Raw genomic sequence first — 13,100 nt, forward strand, 5'->3', positions numbered from 1 at the left:
AGAGTTGGGTCTAGAAAACACATTTTTCTTACCTGGCATTTTATAGAAAATGTTCCTAAACTCTAGTTTGACTGAAAGTCAGTAATATAGATATTGGCTTCAAGTGGGATTTTGGGGCTGTGCTTTTACCAGTTCCCAGTGTCAGCTTTACTGGTGCAGAACTAGTGCTTTTTTGATTGAGAGGTATTGACTTCAAAACAAGTGCATCCTTGGCTTAACTGGGTTCTTCTAATGCTTTCCACATGCGTATTTTCTGAGGAGTTGTAAAGTAGATGTAAATGTGTCAATTATGAAATCAAATGCATCCAACTGCTGGGCTGGACAACTCAAACAGCTTAATTGTTGATGTGGTGCATTAGAAAAGAATGCACAGCTTCCAAGCCTATTATATGCCAGGTTTTGTAAAGACACATCCTAAGGAGAGCTTTGTCCTGCAAGGACTTGACTTTGAAGCTCAGTGTCCACTGCAGTGTTCAGAATTACAAAAAAAAAAGCTAGAACTGCAAATAACTGTACCTTCAGTTGCCTTTTACAAAACATCTTCAAAAAACTGTTCAGATTGAGTTTCAGGCTCATTAGCTGCATTGTCTGATCTGTAGTAAACAGTTTTGTAAAAATAGGTATTAAGAGGCTGCTTAAATACTAAGAGAACAAGAATGAGTTATTAGCTGCTAAAAATTAACTAATAATTTTTTCAGTTTTGTATTGGTAATATAATGTATGATAACTAAAGATTTTTTTTTAATCTGGGAAGAAAAAAAAGAGCTTTGAAGGTATGAGGCTAACAGCCAGAGGGTATAAGCAGTGGGGATACTGTTGCAGTGTCTGTCCTTTGAAATGCATCACATTCATGAATTGTTATTGGAAGGTAATTACCTCTAACTTAAATTCTAATGCAAACTGGGTGCTTAATGTTTTTCCTTAGGCATTTGATATGAGCAGTGGTTTTGATTCTGTAAGAATGCTATTGAATGAAGCATTCTTCTGTTTCATTTGATAAAAATGCTTCTGTCCTTTATTGTTAGGACTGGGCTGATGCTAATGTTTCAAGACAAATTGAAGACACTGTACTTTATGGATATTACAGTAAGTATTTTTAACCTCTATTTTTTTTTATTTCCTACTCAGTTAATAGGACCTTCCAGTGAAGGCATGAAGTTTTTAGGGGCCATATTAAATTATCCCTTTTTGGTTAAAAATTAGTCTTGCATGACTTTGGTTAAACATGAAGACTTAGTGCTCTTCAGTTAATTTTTTTACATTGAAGAGCCCCCTAAAAATGCAAATATGCTGAAGGCCAATCCAAAAAAAGTATAATGGCTTCTGTCATAATCTACTGTTAACATTTTTCCTGTGTGCGTATTTAGAGGCCCATTAAGGGAAACTCGGTGTTTTGCTGTAACTTTTATGGCACTTTACGTATGCAGCAATGTGAAACTTGTTTTCCATGAATAAAGCTTGTGGAACACTTAACGGTGTTCAGATTCAGCAGCTACAGTATTCAAAGTTAACAGCTGCTCTAAAGGAGCTTAAAGGAGTTGAGTCAGGAGTGGTAATCCTAAAAAAAAACTGAAGCAAAAGTTTTACAGAAATCAAGCCAAATAAACTGATTGTTTTCTGTAGTTTTAGAATAGTTTTTTAGTTGTCCTCCTGAAACTTATGAAAAGCTGTACTACTAATGAATGTATGTAAGAGGTATCTGTGGAAGAGTGATGCTTATCAGAGAGTGAAATGCTTGCTTCGGTCAATCATATAAACTCAGACATAATTGCCTGCTTTTGGTTACATTTCGTAAGACTTTGCATGGAAGACTGTGGGTTGGCTCTTGTGAATGTATTTTCTTAGATCAGGAAATAATTTGTTTTTAATAGTGAACTTGTTTTTTCTTAACTTACAGAATGCATGTTGCCTGCCAGTGATAGTGACAGAAACCAGAATGTGCAGTTTCATGCTGAGTGAAATGTGAAGCCAAAAGTAGTAGGAAACTTGTTTTCAAAAAGGAACTTCTAAAATTCTAGTTTATCTCCCTCTAAGAGTCTTCACTACAGAATAGGGGAATTCCTTTGTGTTAGCTTTTTGCTTTTATTAGGTTGCTACAGTCTTGTTTAACAGCTCAAGCATTTCACGAATCCTAACATGGAACAGTCTTCAAACTCTTCTGTGAACCATTTTCTATAGATTTGTGAAACTGATGGATGAACTTCCATAAGATGTTTTGGGCTGAGTCTCTTTGTAAAGCAAGATGTCCCTTGGTAAATCCTGAACTAATTTTTGGAACAGATTTAAGTAAAAAAAAAAAACAAAACAAACAAAAAACCCCAACAAAACCCTGATGTTGTTTTTGGCCTGTCTGCACAGGTCTACTTGAAATATTGTAGGACTAATGTTTTATTCCATAGCATATCCTCCAGATGGTGGTAGAGATTTAAAGATGTTTTTAACAGTATTTTTCTTTTGTGATCTTAATTTAAGGAATTGATGCATGTTTTTATAACTAGAGCTACATTGAAATGAACAGTAATAGGTAACTCATCTTTCAGAACTCTCCATCATTATTATATAAAAAGACAGCTTAATGCCTATCCTGCATCATTAGGCCTAGTCCCCTGCTGCTGTTACGCAGCATAGTGACATGAAAGCTGAGAAGGAACAAGTTAAACAACTTTTTCTAGTCTTGTAACACTATTCAATTTTTTTCTACTTGTATCCTCTTAAGGAAGTGTTTGATGTTTCTTAATAAATAGGCTGAGGAGAACTGAAATCTCCTATTGTACTTAAGAATATGAATACCAGGACTTCCTCTCTCCTGAAAATGTGGTGATAATTATATAGATCTCATTTACCCTCTGTAGCTGTAATGGCAACTTACAGTATAAATAATTGGTACACTTAAGTCACAGTCCTTCACAATCCATGTCACTTCTAATTGTAGCAAGAATTTGGAGGCTATGGTTTAACTGGTTGTCGTGGTTTAAACCCTAGCCAGACAGCTTGTTCACTCACTCCCAGTGAGTGGTGCCGGGCTGAGAGCAATTGAGGCCTCCCCCCCTGGGGCTCTCCCCTTCCCTGCTCCCGGAGGAATGGGGAGGAGGATCGAAAGAGTGCAACTCCCACGGGTTGAGACAAGAACAGTTCAGCAACCAATGTACAACACAAATCACCACCGCTACTACCAACGACAACAATGATAAGAGAAAATAACAAGGGAAGAGAATACAATACCACCAGCCAAGAAATGAGTCCGACCCAGAAGCCTGTGTCCCTGTGGGTAACTCCCAGTTACCTCCCCCCCCCCCCCCCCCTCCCGGCATGATGTGCTGTGGTATGGAATACCTCTTTGGCTAGCCTGGGTCAGGTACCCCGTCTCTGCTTCCTCCCGGCTTCCCCTCCTCCCTGGCAGAGCATGAGCCTCACAAAGTCCTTGGTCAGGGTAAACATCACTTAGCAACAACCGAAAACATCGGCTTCACCAACACTGTTCCCAGGCTGGAAGTCAAAACACAGCACTGCACCAGCTACCACGAAGGAGAAAAATGACTGCTACTGCTGAACCCAGGACACGGGTATTTTAGAATATTAAGGATTACTTTACTACCTCTGCAGCTTACTGAGAAAGCTGTCACTAAATGTAGAAGAACTACCCCCTCCTCCAAGTTGTTATTCCACATGAACAATATTGTCTTTCATGCCCAGCTGGCTTCTGGGCTAGTCTCATACAGAAGTAGAATGGCTTTATACTAGTAGAATAATTAATGAGAACTTTTTCAGAACAAATCTTGAAATAACTCTATCTTGAAGGAGGACTTCAGTAGCCTAAAAGCTTTACTTAGGAAACCAGTCTGCTCATTGCTTTAAAGCCATAGTGGCTTAGTGTGTTAATTCTCATAAAGCCAACTGTAGTAGAACATGTCTGCCAGTACTTCAGTGGTAGAAGAATGATCAGTGGTTGGCAGATGCTCTAAAAACAGCATATCAGCTTGTGTTTGGAAGGAAAACCCTTTTCAGAAGGCGTTATAATTGGAAACTCTCCAATGGTGGTTTCCTGTGCACCACAATTGGGCAGAAACAATTGACAGTGACCTAGTGCTGTGTTCTGTAGCTCTTCCTCTAACAAGCAAATCCTACTTGCTGAAATCACCTTGATGTTAATTGTCCTTTGGTGAAGTTTTGTGAATGGTGAAAGAATGCTATTGATAGATTCTGGTCTTCCTGTGAAGCAGACAGATTTCTTGACCTCATAGAATCATAGAATAGTTAGGGTTGGAAAGGTCCTTAAGATGATCTAGTTCCAACCCCCCTGCCATAGGCAGGGACAGCTCACACTAAACCATGACACCAAAGGCTCTGTCCAGCCTGGCCTTGAACACCCCCAGGGATGGAGCATTCACAGCCTCCCTGGGCAACCTATTCCAGTGTCTCACCACCTAACAGTAAAGAATTTCTTCCTTATATCCAATATAAACTTCCCTTGTTTAAGTTTGAACCTGTTACCCCTTGTGCTGTCACTATAGTCCCTAATGAATAATCCATCCCCAGCATCCCTATAGCCCCCCTTCACATATGCATGTGTTAAGTGTCTCCAAACTGCATTGTGGCAAGCACTGTCTGTTAAATTCTATGGGGGTCTCTACATGTGTGCTTTAAATTCTGTTCTAAACTTCCAGTTTTTCATTTCTCTATTTCTTAAATAGAACTATTTTCTGAAGTCAGCAGTTACTGAGATAACTTGGATGATTTTTGTGTGGAGTTTTATCTACTTACAGCAGATGTTTGATACTGAGTCATTAAAACAAGGACATTAAAACAAGGCATTAGTAGGTGCAAGTCAAATGTGGCTATGTGTTTTCATGGTTTGGTCCTATGAGAAGACATGCTAAATACTGTGGAAAAACTTGCACAGCTGTACTTGACAAATATTGTGGAGTTACATCTATAGAAACTCTTCTAATAAGCATGATAATGGGAAGATGACAATTGGAAGATGACAATTGCCAGGTCTAACTTTCTATATTTAGGGTATATTTTATATTGATATGGTGCAAAACAGCAGAAAATAAGTAATTTTGACTTCAGAATTACTTTCTGAGGTGAAGAATTTATTTGGTTTTTAAAACAAACCAACTTACCAAGAAATTTTTGCTGAAGATTGCTTAGACTTTATGGCAGGAACTGTTGTTGTACTGGCTATACACTGAAGCACTTCAGTGGTAGTGCTTCAAGCTTCTGATACAACCCAGAAAAATGTTTCGAAACAAAAGCTGGACCTCTGAACCAGAGCAAAGAGCAGTCCTTGATTTAGAACTAAAGTCCATAGAAGAGTAATAATGAAAGCCGAGACAGTCTATCATGCTGCAAGGTAACAGTGACATTAGAGGGAGGGGACTATCTTTGTCACTTGGTTGACTGGCTGTTTGCTGCTGCATGATCTTTGAGTTTGAAGGTTAGCTTTCCAGGGAATAAACAGCCTTTTTAGTGGGCAGAACAACAGGCAATTAGATGCTTGCCTTTGGGTAAGTAACTTGTATGAACTTATGGAAAGTGCTGCTCTTCGTTTTTCATATGTTCTGAAAAATAAAGTAAAAAAAAAACAAAACCCAGGAGACTGATCATCTTTCTGGTAGGAACTTTGCCAAATCTTTTAAAGTTTCCTTTGTAGTATGAGGAAGAACAATGTTTTATTACCTTGTGTGATGAAAAATTAATTTTCAGTTCTAACTAAAAATTCTCACAGGCAGTTTTAGACTTCACCTGATAGATGAACAAAAATGTCTGTCTTAAAAAGATTTTGCTTAGGAAAAACAAATGCAAAGCTCTTAAGGGTTTGTTTTTTTCTTTGTGCTTTTTTTTTTTTATGTGGTTGGTCCTCTGAAGTTACCATGATAACAAGGTTATTCAACAGGGCAAATAGTAGAGCTTTTGCAACACTAAGTATAAGTTGGAGTTTATGCAGTTACATGTAAGTAAAATTATCCTCAAGCCTTAGTATTATGTGTTGTCTTGAAATGCATTGAAAGCCTGTAACTTCTGGAGAATACATTTAAGGTGAATTTAAGGGCGAAGTACCAGCAGAGCATTTGTGACAGATGGAAAATTCTGGAACGACTCTTATGCTGAATCTTGTATATGCAGATCCTGTCTCAAAGTTGATAGAGCGTATGCTATTAGAGCTTAAGGCTTTTAATATGAAACTTCTTTTAGAAGTTAGCATTGGCTGAGAACTACAGTCCTTCTAGTAAAGCATAAATTTGAAGGAATTGTGGCAATTTAATGGCTTCAAATAATGTCTGTGGGACGGAAAACTGTAACCATGGTTGATTTTTACCTCTTTTTAGATAGAGGTGACTACCTGACAGGTTTATGAACTGCCTGAATAGTCTCTACTTGGGGATTTCCCAAGGTCAGCACTAAAGAAGTCCCAGGGAGAGCCACTATAGCTCTACAGGTCTGCTGACTTCCATAACTGATTTGGCAGAAACAAAGGTTTAGCTGCAGAGTTACCTTTGCTCAGTTTTTGTAGTCAATAGCTTGAATAGTGTGAGAAGTATTAAGGCTGGATGCACTCTTGAAATGGAAGTACAGTATTTTTGCCAGAAGGGGTCCTGTTTCCAGCAGCATGCTAGAGTGCTTTTTGCCACCCTGCTTTAGTCATTTTTCTGGCATCTGGTAGATGCTTCTGGTGTCCTAACCCAAATTTCAAAACTGCTGGTGACATTCTTCCTAATGCAGATCCAAGGTGGTGTTGGCCACCTGTGCTGTGAAACTGCTGTCTTTGTTACAGTTTTGTGTCAGTGTGGCAAGTTAAGGTGACCCAGCACAAAGTCTAGCAAACACTGAAGATGGTGCAAAGAAGAGTTTAAGTATGACAGGTAGGTGGTGGAGAGGGGGAAGTAGAACTCCTTGGATCAGATATGACTTGCCTCTTAATGCTCGCTGAGGAATGCATTTCAGCATCTGACTGCTATGGTCAAGTAGGTAAGATTCTGGCTTTTCTGTTATTGGTGTGGAATGGTGGTGTGCTTTTTGATCTGCTTCTCAGATGCTTAGAGTTAGACGTGAGTAGTTATGTCTGAATATTTTAGCTACACTTACGCAGTATTGACCTTGCAGGCAAACCCCACATATTTAATCTTTAGCTTGGAAGCATGATCTAGCTCTGTAGTGTGGCTTTTGCCTGTCCTGTAAGAGTCAAGAATGGATTGTGGGTAGAGGAGACTTGAGTGTAGAAGCAACTCCTGTGGTATACTTCATATGCTGAGCTTCAGGGTTTTAGTTTAGATAAAGACCAGGTGAAATATAGTAAAGAAAAATCTGACCTAATCATATTTCTTGAATGAGGTTGAAAATGGGAAGCTTTTCCGCAGAAATAACTGAGCAAGATCAGCTGAGTCTTTAATATCCAGTTACACTTAATATTGCTCAAAGTATGCTGTACTTGCTTTTCAGTATCAGAACAGCATCAGCCTTGTTACTAGATTGTTTGATATCACTTACCTGCTTGAAATGGATTATTTTGAATAGGGAGTAGGTGAGAATGGTTTAGTGATGGCTGTGTGGGGAGCCCAAAGGCTGAATATTTCCTCTTTTTGCCACCATTGAAAGTACAGTAGTGGGCCTAATGAGCCACTGGAACTGATGTCACTTGCTATGATTTTTAGAGGATTGTTGTGTTTTCCCCAAAATTGTATTGAGAATTGCAGAAGTGTAAGGATGTTTATTAGGAAAGGCTTGCAGAAATATACCGTATTATATTCTTCCACTAGTTTAATAACCAGCCTTTCTTTTAAAAAGGTGTAGGGCTTGAGCTGATCGAGTTCTGTGTGAAGAGCATTAACTTGATATGATCCAGAATGAGACTAAACCATGGGACCCAATCTTTAGCACACTTCTGTAGATAGTGTAGGACTAGCTAGATAGTTATATCTTGTAGCTTGCTAATCAGCTCTTAGATAAGTTTTAATTGGTTTAGCAATATTACCTGAAATTAACTTTTACCTTATCTTGCTAATTTGAAAATATCTTTGGCCAGATGTGGCCTGGCTTTTCAAAGTAAAGACTGGAAGCTTTTCTTCAAGAAATTGAATGGCATTTTCTAATTGACTTTCCTTTGAAGTTGATTTTGACTAGTCAGACAACTTCTAAAAAAAGTAATTGTTGCTACCAAGTAAGCTTTCAGTGAGTTGAAGCATTTTGGCTTGGAAATTAAGAGAAGATTATACAAAAGGAGGTGGGTAATATTTAGCTTCAAATTACTAAGCAGTTGACATAAGAGGCTTTAGTGGAATTTTTAAAAGGTTTGATCCTTCATTGTGCCCTGCTTTACTTTTTTACTTTTTTCTTTTTTTTCTTTTCCCTGGTTCACTGCTCAATTGAAGCATGAACTGAAACCTTTAGTCTGAACGGGTAATTCTATGAGTCCTTCGGAGTTCATAAAAAAAGTAATAGTTCATCTGCTGGCTAGTAAATTTTATTTCCTTTTCAATGCTTGAAATTAGAGCTACAGTGAGAGTAAACTAATGTTTGTGTCTTTCCTTTTAATTACTATGCACTAAATGAAGTATCAATATATCTTTGTCTCTTCACTTAATTAAATTATTTCTCCTAGCTTTGTACTCCATCATACTGTTCTGCGTCTTTCTGTGGATTCCATTTGTCTATTTCTATTATGAGGAGAAGGAAGAAGATGATGGCAACACATGCTCGGTAAGTTCACTCTGGCAAATGCTTCAAGAATGAAAAGGCAAATGAAAACGGATGAAAACAAAAGCAAGAATGATTGATTGTGGAACTTGGCTACTACAGTGTTTATTTCCAAGTCTGTTGCTACAGTTCCTTTAAAATACCGAGGCAGCTCTTAACACTTAGTCTGATGTAGTATACTCTAAGCACTGTAGTCTCACAGGAAATAAAACTTTAGTGAGATAAGTAATTAACATTTGTATTGCCATGAGTTCTTCCTACAAGTTCCTTTGAGCCTTATTTAATATACAGGAAAAACTGTTGCATGAGATTTTTCTTCAAATAGAAAATGTATTTCAACAGGTTTTATAATAGAAGACAGAAAGATTATGCTGATTCTGAGAGAGACACTAAATTTGATTACCTTCCTTACAATGTTTGCTTTTTTTCTTGAAGTAGGCAGTAGTAATTTATCTGTAGCTAGTACTTGTGTTTTTGTAATACACAGGAGATTTTTGACTTGCATGACATTCCAGGGAATGTAATAAATGCATTCCAGTAAGGCTCTAACTTCTCAAATGAAAATACTTTCCTTTAAAGAATCTTTTAATCCTTGATCATGATCATTTCCCCCCTTTATTCATTTGTACCCTTTACATGAGAAAGTCTTCTAATCCCAGCCATACTATAAACCACTGGTAGTAAGAATTTTCTTTGAGCGTATTGGCACTGAACAAATGTACCCTAGCTACTGGCCAGAGCTGCTCAAGTGTGTAGTTTATGATGGAAGCATAAGTTGAAAACTGTGAACAGTGATATCGAACTATGAGATTCTTCACGAATGTCTAATTCTGACTTGTGTTTACTCATTTTCTGTGGAAGTAATTTTGTAGAACACTTGTTGCACTAACTATGCTTTGCTGTGACTTGCTGGACAAATTCCTTTGTATTTCTTTATGTTAATATGTTTTTTTTTATATACAGCAGGTTAAAACTGCACTCAAATATACTTTGGGATTCATCACAATTTGTGCAGTTCTTCTCTTAATTGGGTAAGTATTTGTATTGAATGTTAACAGGGGATATGCTAAATAGGCCCCCAAACAAAACTGTTTTGTGCAAATTAGAAAAGGGAGACTATAGTGTACTCAATCTGTGTAATGAATATCTATCTTAATCTCTAATAGTTCTTAAATAGCCTGAGAATTAAGTACCTGAAAAAGAAGAGTTTAACTGGAAGATAAAATGGTTTTCTTAATTTTGGAGGTACTTGTGCTTCCAAGCTCTGTCTGTCTGTTCAGTATGAAAATCTATAAAGAATGTGATGAATATGACATTTACGCTGTTATACACTGAGATATCAATACAGTTGTAAAATATTTGTGCTCTTCCTTTTTTTTTTTTGCCTCTTATCAAATGCCTTCATGGACATCTTAACCAGCTTTTAGGAAAAGAGTAGGTTTTATGTGCTTAGTACTTTCCTAAATGGAAGTGTTCTGTGAAAGACATAAGTATAGTGTAGGGTTACACTTGAAATAGTTCCACCTTGTATGATAAAAGTTTTGCTGGTATTTGGTGAAAGGCAGACATTTCTGAAGTGCTAACTTGTTTGCAGCAAGTGCTGCTATTGTGAAACTCCAAGCAGTGTTACAAATTCAATTTAAGTTCACCATTAAGCATGACATGCACACCAGTATTGAATGTTTCTAATGCATGCTGTGTCATAAGCTTTTTAGCATTTTGACTGCAGCAGTAAAGTTGGTAAAATTTACAAAATGTGTGCTAAAATTATCCAAACTGAAGTACTGGAATGTAGGCACTAGAGTGAAATTAATGCTTCTAATTGTATTCCACCTTATGGGAATATTGTTTTAGTTATGATAAACATAGCAAGTCTCCTTTCGATTGAAAGTAACATTTGCTATTATAAGAGACTAAAGGAGTTTGAGCTAGTTTAATCATGGTCTAGAAATATTAAAGATTCTGGCAAAAGCCGTTTCACTGACTGTTGGCTAATGTTATAGGCAGACATATATGTCCTGTGTAATATATCCAGTTCAGAAAATTGTTGTATCTTTACGTGTTAGCTGAGCCCCCAAGCAGCTGTAAGCGTGTTTGTTCTTCTCTTCTGTTAATACGGAACTTTGGTTCTTGACTTCCTCATTATCCTCTGTGCTCTTAGGTTTGTTCTTTAAAGGCTTCACAACTTGTAAATTACAGCATCTTTGTGGTCCCCTCTAATATGACAGTGAGATTGACTTGCAAACCAGACAGTACATGGACTGGGACTAAGTTACTGAACAGTGCTTCTCTATAGGTACAGATTTAAAACCCACTGATCTAAACAGCAAGAGTATCTGCTGCAGGAGGCAGGTCTCCTTTAGATACTGATGGGATTATAGAATATCTGGGTTCTAACTGGGGCTATCTTTCTGCAATTATACCTATAAGGCTGCTTGCTTTCTTTTAAGATGATAATGATTAACTAGTAGCATCATCCTAATGCCCTTGAAATGTACTTAAGATGCTGCTGCAGAAGATTAAAATTCTTGTCTGTCCTCTTGAAGGGAAACAAGTTTAAACAGCTCAGTTTAGAGAGCAAATGAGGTGACTGTGCTAAGGAAAAATGTGAACTTTAGTCCTAGTGTAGTTATATATGTGTGTGTACATATATACATATATATATATAAATACAGCAGATGTTTCAGTGTTAGGTACATGCTTGCTGTGGACAAGTTACCTGTCTTAGAGTCAGTAAACTGCACAGCAAGGACAAAGAGCAACCTCAGAAGTACCAGTGTGACAGGGAAGAGGTAAAAGTATTGGAGCTGAAGCTTGTATATGAGGGGCTCAACTGAACTCGGTAATGAAGACAAATCTTTCACTATTGCCTATACCTGGCAATAGCAGGAGATTTTTTTTTCACTGGTGATTCAGATCAGAGCAGCATTAAGGCAGAGCAGAATGTTATGTACTGAATTTAATTTTACAAGACAGGGTTTAATGGACTAGAATACTCATGCGCACAGATTGAGAGCAAGAGGGGTTGGGATGTTTCCTGTTAACTGCCTAAAAGATAGCCTGTCTTCTTGTGCTTACATGACTAATGTCTTTTATCAAGACATTCTGTTCTGATTGATTTAGCAAGTAACCTGTATAATTAAAACTGTTTAATAAATAGCTCGGTTCTGCTAAAGATGGGTAGGTCTGTCTTTAGATGAAGTCCCTATCTCTCTTCTGGTCAGCAGTGCTCAAAAAACCCATAAAAGTTATATTAAGCTTGAAGTTTCAGATGTTTAATGTACTCTATTAGAGATCTATGACTATTTTAGGAAATGTACCTGGTTTGTGCCTTGTGATCTTGGAGTTTGTGCTGAGTTGGTAACACAGCTCAAAGAACAAGATTCTTTTGTCTAAATTGTTAAGCAAGAGTAGTATTTATGCCTCTTACTCTAATTGTCTGTTAGAAAGCCTCTTCCTGTGCCAAAATTGTGCATACCTTTAACAGCACTTAAATGCCCTTCACACAATTAACTTGATGCAGAGCATCATTAAGAGGAGAGTATGGGATAAATATACTGGAATACTCAGAACTAATACTTGTAATGCTCTTCCCTTTTTAGAAATGATGTGCTTTCCTTGAATGTAGCTTATTTACTCTAAATGTCATGTGGTGGATTCAAGGGGCTTGAGATACTACAATTTACTTTAAGGTGCATTTATACAGCAATCTGGTTTGAAGTAAAATGTTTGCTTTTGAGGCTAATGAATGTTTGGTTTTAAAAGGAATGTTTTCCCGACACTCAGTGTTTGGAATTAAACTGGTTACCTTGAATTTTGTGGAACCATTAGCTTTTAAAAAGCTATGAATATATCTCATTAGCCTATAAATAGTTATGCAAATTATAGCAGAACTCACTTTAAGGAAATCAGTTTAATTTATTAGAAATTATTTTCTGAAGGATGACAATTAATGGCACTCTTTGATTTAAGGATCAAACTTGACCTGTCTACACCTGTGTGTATTTTTAGGCCTGCCAAAAAGTTAGTAGCTTTAAACTGCATGTCTTACATTTACTTTACTTGTTCTTCAGCCCAGATATTGATCTAGATCTTAGTCGTAATATTTGCAGGATGTGTTTTAAACAGCATAGCAGTTTGCTTCTATGCTTAAAATTACTGCAGTGAATAATTTCAATTGTGTACAGAACTCCAAATATAGACATCACAGCTGAGCTGTTCTGTTTGTTTGCTTTAACTGAATTCAGCTACACCTCCAAAACCCTTCACTGGCACTTGTGCTCTATTAACTGTCTGTCAGTGGGCTACTTGTATTACATCACAGTGACAGATGAATTATTTATCATTCTAATGATGGCTACTATGGCCCTCAGTCTTCATTGACTATTTAATCAACACAATAG

General features: G+C 37.3%; 1 protein-coding gene across 1 annotated transcript in view; it reads left to right on the forward strand.

Moving 5' to 3' along the window:
- Positions 1 to 13,100, forward strand: part of LMBRD1 (LMBR1 domain containing 1) — an 81,023-nt gene that overhangs the window by 9,987 nt on the left and 57,936 nt on the right. Inside the window, exons 3-5 of the mRNA XM_057418797.1 lie at positions 1,026 to 1,086; positions 8,603 to 8,700; positions 9,661 to 9,728. Coding sequence (XP_057274780.1) covers positions 1,026 to 1,086; positions 8,603 to 8,700; positions 9,661 to 9,728 — 227 coding nt within the window. The remainder of the gene's footprint in view (positions 1 to 1,025; positions 1,087 to 8,602; positions 8,701 to 9,660; positions 9,729 to 13,100) is intronic.

The sequence above is a fragment of the Pezoporus wallicus genome, unplaced genomic scaffold (assembly GCF_028554395.1).
Source record: "Pezoporus wallicus isolate ANWC-B61680 ecotype Strahan unplaced genomic scaffold, APGP_CSIRO_Pwel_v1 contig_4901, whole genome shotgun sequence".
Lineage (NCBI taxonomy): Eukaryota > Metazoa > Chordata > Aves > Psittaciformes > Psittacidae > Pezoporus > Pezoporus wallicus.